This window comes from Taeniopygia guttata, chromosome 33 (assembly GCF_048771995.1).
Source record: "Taeniopygia guttata chromosome 33, bTaeGut7.mat, whole genome shotgun sequence".
Classification (NCBI taxonomy): domain Eukaryota; kingdom Metazoa; phylum Chordata; class Aves; order Passeriformes; family Estrildidae; genus Taeniopygia; species Taeniopygia guttata.
Genome location: NC_133058.1, coordinates 885,079 through 902,363, shown reverse-complemented (window position 1 = coordinate 902,363; position 17,285 = coordinate 885,079). Strand labels below are relative to the sequence as shown.

The window sequence follows — 17,285 nt, the reverse complement described above, 5'->3', positions numbered from 1 at the left end:
GGGATTTTGGGATGGTATTGGGAGGTTTGAGGAGTGGACTCAGCAGTTCAAGAGGACAGGTGAGCAATTTTGGGAATTTTTGGGAATTTTCGGGAATTTTTGGGGGAGTTTTTGGGGATTTTTGGCCCTTTTTAAGGCATTTTTTGCAGATTTTGGGGGATTTTTTGGAGATTTTTGGTGATTTTGGGATGGTATTGGGAGGTTTGAGGAGTGGACTCAGCAGTTCAAGAGGACAGGTGGGGAAATTTGGGGATTTTTGGGAATTTTTTTGGAATTTTTAGGGATTTTCTGTGGATTTTTGGTGATTTTTGGCGATTTTAGACGATTTTTGGGGGATTTTTTTGGACTTTTTGGGGGATTTTGTGAAGGTTTCTGGGACATTTAGGGAGGTTTCAGGTGTGGACCCGGCAGTTCAAGAGGACAGGTGAGCAATTCCCAAAAAATTCCAGGAATTTTTGGGAATATTTGGGATTTTTGGCAATTTTTGGCGATTTTTTGGAGATTTTCTGTGGATTTTTGGCGATTTTTTTGAGATTTGTGGTGATTTTGGGATGCTATCGGGAGTTTGGAGGAGTGGACACGCCAGTTCAAGAAGACAGGTGAGCTATTCCCAAAAAATTCCAGGGATTTTTGGGAATTTTCTGGGATTTTTGAGGATTTTTTGGGATTTTTTTTGGATTTTTTGGGGGGATTTTAGGAAGTTTGGGGTGGATTTGGGGAGATTTTTGGTGGATTTGGGGGTTTGCGGGGCCCCCGACTGCCCCAGGTGCGCCAGCGCCGGCAGGTGCATGTGGACACGGCAGTTCAAGAGGACAGGTGGGGAATTTCGGGAATTTTTGGGAATTTTTTGGGATTTTTGGGAATTTTTTTGGATTTTTAGGGGATTTTTTGCAAATTTTGGGGGATTTTTTGGAGATTTTTGGGGATTTTGTGAAGGTTTCTGGGGCATTTAGGGAGGTTTGAGGAGTGGACCCGGCAGTTCAAGAGGACAGGTGAGCAATTCCCAAAAAATTCCGGGGATTTTTGGGAATTTTTGGGGATTTTTCGGGAATTTTTGGGAATTTTTGAGGATTTTTTTGGGATTTTTGTGGATTTTGGGGGATTTTTGGTGATTTTGGGAGGTATCAGGAGGTTTGAGGAGTGGACACGGCAGTTCAAGAGGACAGGTGAGCGATTCCCAAAAAATTCCGGGGATTTTTGGGAATTTTTGGCGATTTTTGGGGATTTTGGGGATTTTTAGCGATTTTTTGGGGATTTTTTGTGGATTTTTGGGGATTTTGTGAAGGTTTCAGGGGATTTGGGGAGTTTTGAGTAGTGAACACGGCAGTTCAAGAGGACAGGTCAGCGATTCCCAAAAAATTCTGGGAGATTTTTGGGAATATTTGGGATTTTTGAGGATTTTTGGCGATTTTTTAGGGATATTAGGAAGTTTGGGGTGGATTTGGGGGTTTGGAATGCCCCCGACTGCCCCCGGTGCGCCGGCGCCGGCAGGTGCATGTGGACACGCCAGTTCAAGAGGACAGGTGGGGATTTTGGGAATTTTTGGGAATTTTTTGGGAATTTTGCCAATTTTTTTAGGGATTTTTTTGGATTTTTTGCGAATTTTGGGGGGTTTTTGGGAGACTTTTGGTGATTTTGGGATGGTATCGGGAGGTTTGAGGAGTGGACTCGGCAGTTCGAGAGAAGAGGTGAGCGGATTCCAGAAAATTTCCGGGAATTTTGGGAATTTTAGGGAATTTTTTGTGGATTTTTGGCCTTTTTTTAGGGATTTTAGACGATTTTTTGGGGATTTTTTGGAGATTTTTGGTGATTTTGGGAGGTATCAGGAGGTCTGAGGAGTGGACTCGGCAGTTCAAGAAGACAGGTAGGGAATTTCGGGAATTTTTGGGAATTTTTTGGGGATATTTCGGATTTTCTGTGGATTTTTGGCGATTTTTTAGGGTATTTTAGGAAGTTTGGGGAGTTTTTGGGGTGGTTTAAGGGGGATTTGGGGCCATTCCAGGAGGTTTGAGGAGTGGACTCGGCAGTTCAAGAGGACAGGTGAGCAATTCCCAAAAGAATTTGGGGATTTTTGGGAATATTTGGGGTCCAGGTGAGACCCAGCCCCAGTACAGACCAGTAAGAACCAGTACAAACCAGTGAGGCCAAACTGGGGGGGTTTCCCTGAAGCTTTACCTGCCCATGCCCACCTGTGCCCACCTGTGAGTGCCCACCCGTGCCCAGGTGAGACCCGACCCATCCTGACCATGTACCTGGGATCAATTAGGGACCAGTACAGACCAGTACAGACCAGTACAAACCAGTGAGGCCAAACTGGGGCAGTTCCTTGAATCCTTTACCCGTGAGTGCCCAGGTGAGACCTCACCTGTGCCCACCTGTGCCCACCTGTGCCCAGGTGAGACCCACCCCATCCTGAGCGTGGGTCTGGGATGAATTAGGGACCAGTAAGAACCAGTAAGAACCACTGAAGTCAAACTGGGGAGGTTCCCTGAACTCTTTACCTGTGAATGCCAACCTGTGCCCAGGTGAGACCTCACCTGTGCCCACCCGTGCCCACCTGTGCCCAGGTGAGACGCGGCGCATCCTGAGCGTGGGGCTGGGATGAATTAGGGACATTTAGGGACCAGTACAGACCAGTACAGACCAGTAAGAACCACCAAAACCAAACTGGGGGGGTTCCCTGAACTCTTTACCTGTGAATGCCAACCTGTGCCCACCTGTGCCCACCTGTGCCCACGTGTGCCCAGGTGAGACCTGACCCATCCTGAGCGTGGGGCTGGGATGAATTAGGGACCAGTACAGACCAGTACAGACCAGTACAGACCAGTGAGGCCAAACTGGGAGGGTTCCCTGAACTCTTTACCTGTGAGTGCCAACCCGTGCCCAGGTGAGACCTCACCCGTGCCCACCTGTGCCCAGGTGAGACCTGACCCATCCTGACCATGTACCTGGGATGAATTAGGGACCAGTAAGAACCAGTAAGAACCACTGAAGTTAAACTGGGGGGGTTCCTGTAAGTGCCCAGGTGAGACCTGACCTTTGCCCACCTGTGCCCACCCGTGAGTGCCCACCTGTGCCCACGTGTGCCCAGGTGAGACCCGTCGCATCCTGAGCGTGGGGCTGGGATGAATTAGGGACCAGTAAGAACCAGTAAGAACCACTGAAGTCAAACTGGGGGGGTTCCCTGAATCCTTTACCTGTGAGTGCCAACCTGTGCCCAGGTGAGACCTCACCTGTGCCCACCTGTGCCCAGGTAAGACCTGACCCATCCTGACCGTGGGTCTGGGATGAATTAGGGACCAGTAAGAACCAGTGAGAACCACTGAAGTTAAACTGGGAGGGTTCCCTGAACTCTTTACCTGTGAGACTTCACCTGTGCCCACCTGTGCCCACCTGTGCCCACCTGTGCCCAGGTAAGACCTGACCCATCCTGACCATGTACCTGGGATGAATTAGGGACCAGTAAGAACCAGTAAGAACCACTGAAGTTAAACTGGGGGGGTTCCTGTGAGTGCCCAGGTGAGACCTGACCTGTGCCCACCTGTGCCCACCTGTGAGTGCCCACCTGTGCCCAGGTGAGACCCGCCTCATCCTGAGTGTGGGGCTGGGATGAATTAGTGACCAGTACAGACCAGTAAGAACCAGTAAGAACCACTGAAATCAAACTGGGGGGGTTCCCTGACTCCTTTACCTGTCAGTGCCCACCTGTGAGTGCCCACCTGTGCCCACCTGTGCCCACCTGTGCCCAGGTGAGACGCGCCGCATCCTGAGTGTGGGGCTGGGATGAATTAGGGACCAGTAAGAACCAGTAAGAACCACTGAAATCAAACTGGGAGGGTTCATTGAACCCTTTACCTGTGAGACTTCACCTGTGCCCACCTGTGAGTGCCAACCCATGCCCACCTGTGCCCAGGTGAGACCCGCCCCATCCTGAGTGTGGGTCTGGGATAAATTAGGGACCAGTAAGAACCAGTGAGGCCAAACTGGGGGGGTTCCCTGAAGCCTTTACCTGTAAGACCTCACCTGTGCCCACCTGTGAGTGCCCACCTGTGCCCACCTGTGCCCAGGTGAGACGCGCCGCATCCTGAGCATGGGGCTGGGATGAATTAGGGACCAGTAAGAACCAGTAAGAACCACTGAAGTTAAACTGGGGGGGTTCATTAAACCCTTTACGTGTAAGACTTCACCTGTGCCCACCTGTGCCCACCCGTGCCCACCTGTGCCCAGGTGAGACGCGCCGCATCCTGAGCGTGCAGCCGGCCTACGAGTGGACGTGCTTCAGCCACTCTCTGCTGAACGTGTCGCCGATGCCGGTGGAGTCGGCGCCGCCGCTGCCGTGCCCGCGGCCGTGCCACCTGCAGCGCACCTGCGCCGCGTGCCTGGCATCGGCGGGCGCCGACGGCGGCTGGCAGCACTGCCTCTGGAGCCTGGCACTCAGACAGGTACGCTCACCTGATCCTCACACACTTTTACCTTTGTATTTTAATTTTTCCCAAGTTTTTCCCAGTTTTTTCCCATTTTTTCCCATTTTTTCCCGATTTTTTCCCATTTTTTTCCCATTTTTTCCCAGTTTTTCCCCCATTTTTTCCAATTTTTTTCTCATTTTTCCCCATTTTTTCCCTATTTTTTTCCATTTTTTACCTTTTCGTTTTGGATTTTTTTCCACATTTTTTCCCATTTTTTCCCATTTTTTCCCCATTTTTAAAAGATATTTTCCCCCATTTTTTTCCCATTTTTCCCCATTTTTTAAAGATTTTTCCCCCATTTTCCCCCATTTTTTCCCGTTTTTTTCCCATTTTTTTAGATTTTTTACCCCATTTTCCCCCCATTTTCCCCCATTTTTTCCCCATTTTTCCCAATTTCTTCCCATTTTCCCCCATTTTTTTCTCATTTTTTCCCATTTTTTTTCATTTTATTCCCATTTTACCCTATTTTTCCCCCATTTTTTCCCATTTTCCCCCCATTTTTCCTATTTTTTCCCCTTTTTGTCCCATTTTTTTACAATTTTCCCCCATTTTTAAAATATTTTTCCCCCTATTTTCCCCCATTTTTCCCCATTTTTTCCCCATTTTTCCCCATTTTTCACGATTTCTTCCCATTTTTTCCCTATTTTTTTTTATTTTCCCCCATTTTTTCCCCATTTTTCCCCCATTTTTTTACAATTTTCCCCCTTTTTTTTACAATTTTCCCCCATTTTTTTAGACATTTTCCCCCCTTTTTTCCCCATTTTTTCCCATTTTTTCCCCCATTTTTTCCCATTTTTTCTCATTTTTTCCCATTTTTTCCCCCATTTTTTTCTCCATTTTTTCACTTTCTTCCCTATTTTTTCCTCATTTTTTCCCATTTTCTTCTCATTTTTTAAGATTTTTTCCCCATTTTCCCCCCATTTTCCCCAATTTTTTCCCCATATTTTTCAATTTTTTCCATTTTATCCAATTTTTTCCCATTTTTAAAGATATTTTCGCCCATTTTCCCATTTCTTTCATATTTTTCCCACTTTTTTCCCCATTTTTTCCCCATTTTTTCCCTTTTTTTCCATGTTTTTCCCATTTTCCCCATTTTTTCCCATTTTTTTTACAATTTTTCCCCATTTTAAAATTTTTTTCCCCCTATTTTTCCCCCATTTTTCCCCATTTTTCCCCAATGTCCCCAAAACAGATTTTCCCCCATTTTTTCCCATTTTTTCAAGATTTTTTTTCCCATTTTTTAAGATTTTTTTCCCATTTTTCCCAGTTTTTTCCATTTTTTTTCCATTTTCACCCCCCTATTCCCCCATGTTTTCCATTTTTCCCCCATTTTTTCTATTTTTTCCCCTTTTTTCCCCATTTTTCCCATTTTCCCCATTTTCCCCATTTTTCCTCTGTTTATTGATCCGGGACATTCCGGGTGGGATTTTGGGGCAATTTCGGGTTATTTCAGACCCATTTCTAACCCCGTTTAACCCTTTCCTCCCCAGTGCCTCAGCCCCAAATCCGCCCCCCTGCGCTGCCGGGCCGGGGGCGCTTTGGGGATTTTTGGGGCTTTTTGGGGATTTGGGGGATTTTTGGTGGATTTTTTTTGGGGCTTTTTGGGGAATTCTTTTGGTGATTCTTTTGGGGCTTTTTGGGGGGTTCTTTTGGGGACTCTTTTGGGGATTTAGGGGTTTTTTTGGGAATTCTTCTGGGGCTTTTGGGGATTTTTTTGAGGGAATTCTTTTGGGCTTTTTTGGGGCTTTTGGGGGTTTTTTTGGGAATTCTTTTGGGGAGTTTTGGGGGGTTCTTTTGGGGATTCTTTTGGGGCTTTTTGGGTTCTTTTGGGAATTCTTTTGGGGATTTTTGGGGGTTTTTTTGGGGAATTCTTTTGGGGATTTTTGGGGGCTTTTTTTTGGGAATTCTTTTGGGGATTTTTGGGGGTTTTTTTTGGGGATTTTTTGGGAATGCATTTGGGGGGTTCTTTTGGAGATTTTTGGGGTTTTTTTTGGGAATTGTTTCGGGGGGTTCTTAGGGGATTTTTGGGGTTTTTTGGGGGGTTTTTTTTGCGTGTTTTTTTTGGGAATTCTTTTGAGGGGTTTTTTGGGGATTTTTGTGGGGGGTTCTTTTGGGGATTTTTGGGGGTGTTTTTTGGGGGTTTTTTTGGGCTCTTTCGGGGCTTTTTTGGGGTTTTTAATTCTGGGATTTTTCAGGTGGGATTTTGGGGCAATTTCAGGTTAATTTTGACCCATTTCTAACCCGTTTAACCCTTTCCTCCCCAGTGCCTGAGCCCCAAATCCGCCCCCCTGCGCTGCCGGGCCGGGGGCATTTTTGGGGATTTTTGGGGCTTTTTGTGTTCTTTTGGGGTTTTTTGGGGGATTCTTTTGGGGCTTTTGGGGGGGTTCTTTTGGGGGTATTTTGGGCATTTTGGGGTTTTCTGGGGGAATTTTTGGGGGGTGTTTTTTGGGCTTTTTTGGGGGGGTTTCTTGGGGCTTTTTTGGGGCTCTTCCGGGGACTTCTCGGGGTGTTTTTTGGGGGATTGTTTCAGGCTCTTACGGAGCTTTTTGGGTGTTTTTTTGGGCTCTTTTGGGTTTTTTTGGGGGGTGTTTTTTGGGGGCTCTTTTGGGGGCTTTTTTGGGGCTTTTTTTGGGGCTTTTCTGGAGCTTTTTTGGGGGGTTCTTCTGGGGTTTTGGGGGGCTTTTGGGGGCGGATTTTGGGGGCTTTTTGGAGGGTTTTGGGTTCTTCTGTGGTTTATTGATCTGGGATTTTCCGGGTGGGATTTTGGGGCAATTTCGGGTTATTTTTGAACCATTTTGTATCTATTTAACCCCCATTTAACCCTTTCCTCCCCAGTGCCTGAGCCCCAGCTTCACCCCCCTGCGCTGCCGGGCCGGGGGCGCTTTGGGGGTTTTGGGGTTTTTTTGGGGATTCTTTTGGGGGTTTTTGGGGGGTTCTTTTGGGGATTCTTTTGGGGATTTTTTGGGGGTTTTTTTTGGGAATTCTTTTGGGGGGTTCTTTGGGGATTTTGGGGGTTTTTTTGGGGTTTTTTTTGGGGTTTTATTTGGGAATTCTTTTGGGGGGGTTCTTAGGGGATCTTTGGGTTTTTTTTGGGGAATTTTGGGGGTGTTTTTTGGGGTTTTTTTGGGTTCTTTGCCCTATTTCTGGGGTTCTTTGTGGCTTTTTTGGGGTTTTTAATTCTGGGATTTTCCGGGTGGGATTTTGGGGCAATTTCAGGTTAATTTTGACCCATTTCTAACCCATTTAACCCTTTCCTCCCCAGTGCCTGAGCCCCAGCTTCGCCCCCCTGCGCTGCCTGGCCGGGGGCGCTTTGGGGATTTTGGGGGCTTTTTTTGGGGCTTTTTTGGAGGATTTTTGGGGTTCTTTTGGGGATTTTTGGGAATTCTTTTGGGGCTTTTTGGGGGTGTTTTTTGGGGGTTTTTGGGGGGTTCTTTTGGGAATTCTTTTGGGGGGGTTCTAAGGGGATTTTTGGGGTTTTTTTGAGGGTGTTTTTGGGGCTCTTTTGGGGATTTTTGGGAATTCTTTTGGGGGGTTCTTTTTGGAATTTTGGAGGTTTTTTGGGGGGGTTTTTTTGGGCTCTTTGGCGCTTTTCTGGGGTTCTTCGTGGTTTTTTGGGGGTTTTTAATTCTGGGATTTTTGGGTGGGATTTTGGGGCAATTTCGGGTTATTTTTGAGCCATTTTGGATCTATTTAACCCCCGTTTAACCCTTTCCTCCCCAGTGCCTGAGCCCCAGCTTTGCCCCCCTGCGCTGCCGGGCCGGGGGCGCTTTTGGGGGATTTTGGGGCTTTTTGGGGGGTGTTTTTTGGGGTGTTTTGGGGGTGTTTTTTGGGGCTTTTAGGGATTTTTTTGGGGAATTCTTTTGGGGCTTTTAGGGATTTATTTGGGAATTCTTTTGGGGATTTTTAGGGGGTTCTTTTGGGGATTTTTGGGGATTCTTTTGGGAATTCTTTTGGGAATTGTTTTGGGGATTTTAGGGGTGTTGTTTGGGGGTTTTTTTGGGCTCTTTCGGGGTTTTTTGGGGATTTTTTTGGGGTTTTTTTTTGGAAATTCTTTTGGGAATTCTTTTGGAGGGTTCTTTTTGGGATTTTTGGGGTTTTTTTTGGGAATTCTTTTGGGTATTTTTGGGGGTGTTTTTTGGGGGTTTTTTTGGGCTGTTTGGCGCTTTTCTGGGGTTCTTTGTGGGTTTTTGGGGCTTTTTAATTTGGGATTTTTCGGGTGGGATTTTGGGGCAATTTCAGGTGGATTTGGGGCCGTTTCTGACCCATTTCTAACCCCATTTAACCCTTTCCTCCCCAGTGCCTGAGCCCCAGCTTCGCCCCCCTGCTCTGCCTGGCCGGGGGCTGCGGCCGCCTCCTGCGGGGGGGGGGGTGGGGGAGGGGGTCTCCCCTCCCCCCCGGGGGGTCTCCCCTCCCCCCCGAGCGCTGCCCCTCCCCCCCCGAGTGCGGGGGGGCGTCCCAGTGCTCCCAGTGCCTGCGGCGGCCGCGCTGCGGGTGGTGCGCCCGGGGGGGGCACAGCGGGGCCGGGCGCTGCCTCCAGGGCGGCATCAGCGGGCCCCTGACAGGTCAGGATTTGGGGGAAATGCGGGAAAATTTGGGAATTTTGGGGGTTTTGGGAAAAATTTGGGGGGTTTTGGGGCATTTAAAGGGGGTTTTGGAGCAATTAAAGGGGGTTTTGGGGCATTTAAAGGGGGTTTTGGGGGGTGTTTTATGGGCATTGGGGGGGTTCAGGGAGAATTTTGGGGATTTTTGGGGAAAATTTGGGGATTTTCAGGGAAAATTTGGGATTTTTGGGGGTTTTCGAGAAAAATTTGGGGGGTTTCTGGGTGGTTTTGGGGCATTTAAAGGGGGTTTTGTGGGCGTTTTGGGGGCATTTTATGGGGGTGTTTTATGGGCATTGGGGGGGTTTAGGGGGGAATTTGGGGGATTTTCTGTGGGGTTTTGGGAAAAATTTGGGAATTTTGGTGAAAAAATGTGAATTTTGGGGGATTTTGTGGAGGTTTGGGGGGGTTTGGGGGGGTTTTGGGGCATTTAAAGGGGGTTTGGGGGGGCTCAGGTGCGCCCGGGGGGGGCACAGCGGGGCCGGGCGCTGCATCCAGGGCGGCATCAGCGGGGCCCTGAACGGTGAGGAGAGGGATTTGGGGATAAAAACGGGGATTTTGGGAAAAATTGGGGATTTCGGGGGGTTTTGTGCGGTTTTGGGGCATTTAAAGGGGGTTTTGGGGCATTTAAAGGGGGTTTTGGGGGCATTTTAGGGGGGTGTTTTATGGGCATTGTGGGGGGTTTAGGGGAGATTTGGGGGATTTTTGGGGATTTTTGGGGAAAATTTGGAAATTTTGGGGAAAAAATGTGATTTTTGGGGGTTTCGGGAAAAATTTGGGGGTTTCTCGGGGGATTTGGGGCACTTAAAGGGGGTTTTGGGGGGATTTTACAGGCGTGTTTTATGGGCATTGGGGGGGGTCAGGGGGAATTTGGGGGATTTTTGGGGAAAATTTGGGAATTTTGGGGGGAAAATTGGGATTTTTGGGGGAAAATTTGGGATTTTTGGGGGTTTTGGGGGAAATTTGGGGGGTTTTGTGCGGTTTTGGGGCATTTAAAGGGGGTTTTGGGGGCATTTTATGGGGGTGTTTTATGGGCATTGGGGGGGTTTAGGGAGAATTTGGGGGATTTTTGGGGAACATTTGGGAATTTTGGGGAAAAAATGGGAATTTTGGGGAATTTTGGGAAGATTTGGGGGGTTTTGGGAATAATTTGGGGGGTTTGGGGAAAACTTTGGGGGATTTCTGGGGGATTTTGGGGCATTTAAAGGGGGTTTGGAGGGGTGGTATTTTCTGTAGGATTTTTGGGATTTTTGGTTGGAATTTTGGGAATTTGGGGAATTTCCACTCTGACTTCCGGGTTACCTGCGCCAGGTGTGACCCAGGTGTGCAGGACCTTCCCTGGGGCCGTTTTTTGGGCCAATTTTGGAGTTTTGGGGGGCAATTTTGGGGTTTTTTTTGTAGAAATTTTGATGTTTTTATAGGATTTTGGGGATTTTTTGGGGGAATTTTGGGAATTTTGGGAATTTCCGGCCTCACTTCCGGGTTACCTGCGCAGGTGCGTCCGAGACCTGCGGGCCGGGGGAGGTTTGGGCCTTCCTGAGCTGCCCCCCCGAGGACGAGTGCGAGAACGGGCACCACACCTGCGGGCCCAGCCAGGTGTGCCGCGACCTGCCCGACGGCTTCACCTGCGCCTGCCGCGAGGGGTACAGCCCCGACAGGTGAGCCACACACCTGGGCAGGTGAGGGACACACCTGGGCGGGGCAGGGACACACCTGGGCAGGTGAGGGACACACCTGGGTGGGACAGGGACACACCTGGGCAGGTGAGAAATGGGACAGGGACACACCTGGGCGGGGCAGGGACACACCTGGGTGGGACAGGGACACACCTGGGCAGGGCAGGGACACACCTGCGGGCCCAGCCAGGTGTGCCGCGACCTCCCCGACGGCTTCACCTGCGCCTGCCGGGAGGGGTACAGCCCCGACAGGTGAGCCACACACCTGGGTGGGACAGGGACACACCTGGGCAGGGCAGGGACACACCTGGGCAGGTGAGGGACACACCTGGGCAGGTGAGGGACACACCCTGAGGGCTTCACCTGCGCCTGCCAGGAGGGGTTCAGCCCCGACAGGTGAATGACACACCTGGGAAGGTGAGAAATGGGACAGGGACACACCTGGGTGGGACAGGGACACACCTGGGCAGGTGAGGGACACACCTGGGTGGGGCAGGGACACACCTGGGTGGGACAGGGACACACCCCGAGGGCTTCACCTGCACCTGCCGGGAGGGGTTCAGCCCCGACAGGTGAGCCACACACCTGGGCAGGTGAGGGACACACCTGGGTGGGACAGGGACACACCTGGGTGGGACAGGGACACACCTGGGCAGGTGAGGGACACACCTGGGCAGGGCAGGGACACACCTGCGGGCCCAGCCAGGTGTGCCGCGACCTCCCCGACGGCTTCACCTGCACCTGCCGGGAGGGGTTCAGCCCCGACAGGTGAGCCACACACCTGGGCAGGTGAGGGACACACCTGGGCAGGTGAGGGATGGGGCGGGGTACAGCCCTGACAGGTGAGTGACACACCTGGGCAGGTCAGGGACACACCTGGGCAGGGCAGGGACACACCTGGGCAGGTGAGGGACACACCCCGAGGGCTTCACCTGCGCCTGCCGGGAGGGGTACAGCCCCGACAGGTGAGGACACACCTGGGCAGGTGAGGGACACACCTGGGCAGGGCAGGGACACACCTGGGCAGGTGAGGGACACACCTGGGCGGGGCAGGGACACACCTGGGAGGGGCAGAGACACACCTGGGCGGGGCAGGGACACACCTGGGCAGGTGAGGGATGGGTTTGGGTATCTCAGGTGTGCCCCAGGTGTATCTCAGGTGTGTCCCAGATGTGCCCCAGGTGTATCTCAGGTGCCCCCAGCCCCTCCCTGCCCAGGTGTGCCCATGTGTGCCCCAGGTGTGCCCAGGTGCCCCCAGCCCCTCCCTGCCCAGGTGTGCCCCAGGTGTATCTCAGGTATCCCAGGTGTGCCCGAGGTGTGCCCAGGTGTACCGCAGCTGCCCCCAGCACCCCTTCCTGACCAGGTGTGCCCAGGTGTACCCCAGGTGTGCCCGGGCGCCCCTCCCCCTGCCCAGGTGTGCCCAGGTGTGCCCCCAGCCCCTCCCCCTGCCCAGGTGTGCCCAGGTGTGCCCCAGGTGTGCCCCAGGTGTGCCCGGGCGCCCCTCCCCTTCCCAGGTGTGCCCAGGTGTGCCCGGGCGCCCCTCCCCTGACCAGATGTGCCCCAGGTGTGCCCCAGGTGTGCCCCAGGTTCCCCTGACCTGCCTAGGTGTGCCCCAGGTGTATCTCAGGTATCTCAGGTGTGCCCCAGGTGTGCCCCCAGCCCCGCCCTGGCCAGGTGTGCCCCAGGTGTATCTCAGGTGTGCCCAGGTGTGCCCCAGGTGTGCCCAGGTGTGCCCAGGCGCCCCTCCCCTGACCAGGTGTCCCCCAGGTGTGCCCAGGTGTGCCCCAGGTGTGCCCCAGCGCCCCTCCCCCTGCCCAGGTGTGCCCGGGCACCCCCCCTAACCAGGTGTGCCCCGCCCAGCCGCACAGGTGAGTGCCGCCCCGTGTGCCGCCAGGGCTGCGCCAACGGCACCTGCGTGGAGCCCGACAGGTGCCGCTGCCACTTCGGCTTCGTGGGCAGCGACTGCGGCGTCACCTGCGCCTGCAACGGGCACAGCGACTGCGCCGGGCCGCATGCAACCAACACCTGTCTGCAGTGCCACAACAACACCCAGGTGAGTGCCAGGTGGGTTACCTGGGTGCCAGGTGTGTTACCTGGGTGCCAGGTGTGCCCAGGTGGGGTTACCTGGGTGCCAGGTGAGTTACCTAGGTGCCAGGTGTGTTACCTGGGTGCCAGGAGGGGTTACCTGGGTGCCAGGTGTGTGCCAGGTGTGTTACCTGGGTGCCAGGTGGGGTTACCTGGGTGCCAGGTGTGTTACCTGGGTGGGCACAGCGACTGCGCCGGGCCGCATGCAACAGACACCTGTCTGCAGTGCCACAACAACACCCAGGTGAGTGCCAGGTGGGTTACCTGGGTGCCAGGTGTGTTACCTGGGTGCCAGGTGTGCCCAGGTGTGTTACCTGGGTGCCAGGTGTGCCCAGGTGTGTTACCTGGGTGCCAGGTGGGGTTACCTGGGTGCCAGGTGAGTGCCAGGTGTGTTACCTGGGTGTCAGGTGAGGTTACCTGGGTGCCAGGTGTGTTACCTGGGTGGGTGCCCGACTGCGGTGTTACCTGCGCCTGCAACGGGCACAGCGACTGCGCCGGGCCCCGCGCCACCGACACCTGTCTGCAGTGCCGCAACAACACCCAGGTGAGTGCCAGGTGTGCCAGGTGTGTTACCTGGTGTGTTACCTGGGTGGGCACAGCGACTGCGCCGGGCCCCGCGCAACGGACACCTGTCTGCAGTGCCACAACAACACCCAGGTGAGTGCCAGGTGAGGTTACCTGGGTGCCAGGTGAGTGCCAGGAGGGGTTACCTGGGTGGGTGCCCGACTGCGGCGTTACCTGCGCCTGCAACGGGCACAGCGACTGCGCCGGGCCCCACGCCATGGACACCTGTCTGCAGTGCCGCAACAACACCCAGGTGAGTGTTACCTGGGCACAGGTGAGTGTTACCTGGGTGCCAGGTGTGTTACCTGGGTGCCAGGTGAGTGCCAGGTGAGGTTACCTGGGCACAGGTGTGTTACCTGGGTGCCAGGTGAGTGCCAGGTGTGTTACCTGGGTGCCAGGTGAGTGCCAGGTGTGTTACCTGGGTGCCAGGTGAGTGCCAGGTGGGGGTTACCTGGGTGCCAGGTGTGTTACCTGGGTGCCAGGTGTGCCCAGGTGTGTTACCTGGGTGCCAGCTGAGTGCCAGGTGGGGGTTACCTGGGTGCCAGGTGTGTTACCTGGGTGCCAGATGTGTTACCTGGGTGCCAGGTGGGTTACCTGGGTGCCAGGTGTGTTACCTGGGTGCCAGGTGTGTTACCTGGGTGCCAGGTGGGGTTACCTGGGTGCCAGGTGGGGTTACCCGGGTGCCAGGTGAGGTTACCTGGGTGCCAGGTGTGTTACCTGGGTGCCAGGTGAGGTTACCTGGGTGCCAGGTGGGCTGGGCAGGGTCACCTGGGTGCCAGGTGTGCCAGGTGGGGTTACCTGGGTGCCAGGTGTGTTACCTGGGTGCCAGGTGTGTTACCTGGGTGCCAGGTGGGGTTACCTGGGGCCAGGTGTGTTACCTGGGTGCCAGGTGGGGTTACCTGGGGCCAGGTGTGTTACCTGGTGCCAGGTGAGGTTACCTGGGTGCCAGGTGTGTTACCTGGGTGCCAGGTGTGTTACCTGGGTGCCAAGTGGGGTTACCTGGGTGCCAGGTGTGGTTACCTGGGTGCCAGGTGGGGTTACCTGGGTGCCAGGTGTGTTACCTGGGTGCCAGGTGAGTGCCAGGTGAGGTTACCTGGGTGCCAGGTGTGTTACCTGGGTGCCAGGTGGGGTTACCTGGGTGCCAGGTGTGTTACCTGGGTGCCAGGTGTGTTACCTGGGTGCCAGGAGGGGTTACCTGGGTGCCAGGTGGGCTCAGGTGAGGTTACCTGGGTGCCAGCTGGGGTTACCTGGGTGCCAGGTGTGTTACCTGGGTGCCAGGTGAGCTCAGGTGTGTTACCTGGGTGCCAGGTGTGTTACCTGGGTGCCAGGTGGGGTTACCTGGGTGCCAGGTGTGTTACCTGGGTGCCAGGTGTGTTACCTGGGTGCCAGGCGGGGTTACCTGGGTGCCAGGTGGGGTTACCTGGGTGCCAGGTGTGTTACCTGGGTGCCAGGTGAGTGCCAGGTGGGGTTACCTGGGTGCCAGGTGTGTTACCTGGGTGCCAGGGGGGTTACCTGGGTGCTAGGTGGGGTTACCTGGGTGCCAGGTGAGTGCCAGGTGTGTTACCTGGGTGCCAGGTGTGTTACCTGGGTGCCAGGGGGGTTACCTGGGTGCCAGGTGGGGTTACCTGGGTGCCAGGTGTGTTACCTGGGCGCCAGGTGGGGTTACCTGGGTGCCAGGTGTGCCCAGGTGGGGTTTCCTGGGTGCTCAGGTGGGGTTACCTGGGTGTCAGGTGGGCTCAGGTGGGGTTACCTGGGTGCCAGGTGGGGTTACCTGGGTGCCAGGTGGGGTTACCTGTACCACACCTGTGCACACCTGTAACACACCTGTGCACACCTGCAGGGCCCGCAGTGCCAGCGCTGCCGCCCGCTGTTCGTGGGCACCGCCCTCGGGGGGGGCACCTGCCTCACCTGTAACACACCTGTAACACACCTGTGCACACCTGTAACACACCTGTGCACACTCACACACCTGTAACACACCTGTACCACACCTGTGCACACCTGCAGGGCCCGCAGTGCCAGCGCTGCCGCCCGCTGTTCGTGGGCACCGCCCTCGGGGGGGGCACCTGCCTCACCTGCCGCTCCTTCTGCCGCCACCGCGCCGACGTCTGCCTGAGCCGCGCCGACCTGGAGCGGCACCGGCGCCAGCCCGACAGGTACCCCCTGGAGCCACACCTGGTGAGCACCTGAGGGAAACGGGGGGGGGACAGCTGGGGGTACACCTGGGGGGGCACACCTGGGGGCACACCTGGGTGGGGGGCACAACTGGGCACACCTGGGGGGTGGTGACACACCTGGGCACACCTGGGGATTCACCTTGGAACTCACCTGGGGGGTGGGGACACACCTGGGGGTACACCTGGGGATTCACCTGGGGGGGGGACACACCTGGGGACACACCTGGAGGGTGGGGACACACCTGGGAACTCACCTGGGCACACTTGGGGAGCGGGGACACACCTGGGGACACACCTGAGCACACATGGGGATACACCTGGGGTGTGGGGATACACCTGGGCACACACCTAGGCACACCTGGGGTGTGGGCCCTCACCTGAGAACACCTGGGGACTGACCTGGGCACACTTGGGGGATGGGGGATACACCTGGGCACTCACCTGGGCACACCTGGGGATGTACCTGGGCACACCTGGGGAGCGTGGACACACCTGGGGATTCATCTGGGCACACCTGGGGGGTGGGGACACACCTGGACACACCTTGGGGGTGGGGATACACCTGGGCACTCACCTGGGGACAGACCTGGGCACACCTTGGGGGTGGGGGCACACCTGGGCATACGTGGGGATTCACCTGGGAACTCACCTGGGGGGTGAGGACACACCTGGGGGTACACCTGGGCACATCTGGGCATAGCTGGGGAGTGGGGGCACATCTGGGAACTCACCTGGGCACACACCTGGGCACACCTGTGGAGCAGGGACACACCTGGGCACACACCTGGGGAGGGACAGACTCACCTGGGCACACCTGGGCACACCTGGGGATTCATCTGGGCACACCTGGGGATACACCTGGGGGGTGGGGATACACCTGCGGAGTGGGGACACACCTGGGCACACCTGGGCCCTCACCTGGGCACACCTGTGCACACCTGGTCTCACCTGGCAGATCCACACCTGGGTTCAGGAGGGCCCCAGTGAGTCTCAGGCCGTGTGTGTGAACTGCCAGAACAACAGCGTGGGGGACAGGTGTGACACCTGCCGGGCGGGGTTCTTCCTGCTGGACGGCACCTGCACCAGGTGAGACACACACCTGGGACAGGTGAGACACACACACACACCTGGGACAGGTGTGACACCTGCCGGGCGGGGTTCTTCCTGCTGGACGGCACCTGCACCAGGTGAGACACACACCTGGGACACACACCTGGGACACACACCTGGGACAGGTGTGACACACACACACACCTGAGACAGGTGTGACACCTGCCGGGCGGGGTTCTTCCTGCTGGACGGCACCTGCACCAGGTGAGACACACACCTGGGACACACCTGGGACACACACCTGGGACAGGTGTGACACCTGCCGGGCGGGGTTCTTCCTGCTGGATGGCACCTGCACCAGGTGAGACACACACCTGAGACACCTTCACCAGGTGAGACACACACCTGAGACACACACCTGGGACAGGTGTGACACCTGCCGGGCGGGGTTCTTCCTGCTGGACGGCACCTGCACCAGGTGAGACACCTGAGACACCTGGGACAGGTGTGACACACACCTGGGACACACACACACACCTGGGACAGGTGAGACACACACACACACCTGGGACAGGTGAGACACACACACACACACACCTGGGGGACACACACACACCTGGGACAGGTGAGACACACACACACACACCTGGGACAGGTGAGACACACACA

At 55.0% G+C, this 17,285-nt stretch overlaps 1 protein-coding gene across 1 annotated transcript in view; it reads left to right on the top strand.

Moving 5' to 3' along the window:
* Positions 1 to 17,285, top strand: part of MEGF8 (multiple EGF like domains 8) — a 120,544-nt gene that overhangs the window by 91,885 nt on the left and 11,374 nt on the right. Inside the window, exons 41-46 of the mRNA XM_072920700.1 lie at positions 4,228 to 4,442; positions 8,764 to 9,028; positions 10,560 to 10,722; positions 12,601 to 12,793; positions 15,397 to 15,567; positions 16,522 to 16,652. Coding sequence (XP_072776801.1) covers positions 4,228 to 4,442; positions 8,764 to 9,028; positions 10,560 to 10,722; positions 12,601 to 12,793; positions 15,397 to 15,567; positions 16,522 to 16,652 — 1,138 coding nt within the window. The remainder of the gene's footprint in view (positions 1 to 4,227; positions 4,443 to 8,763; positions 9,029 to 10,559; positions 10,723 to 12,600; positions 12,794 to 15,396; positions 15,568 to 16,521; positions 16,653 to 17,285) is intronic.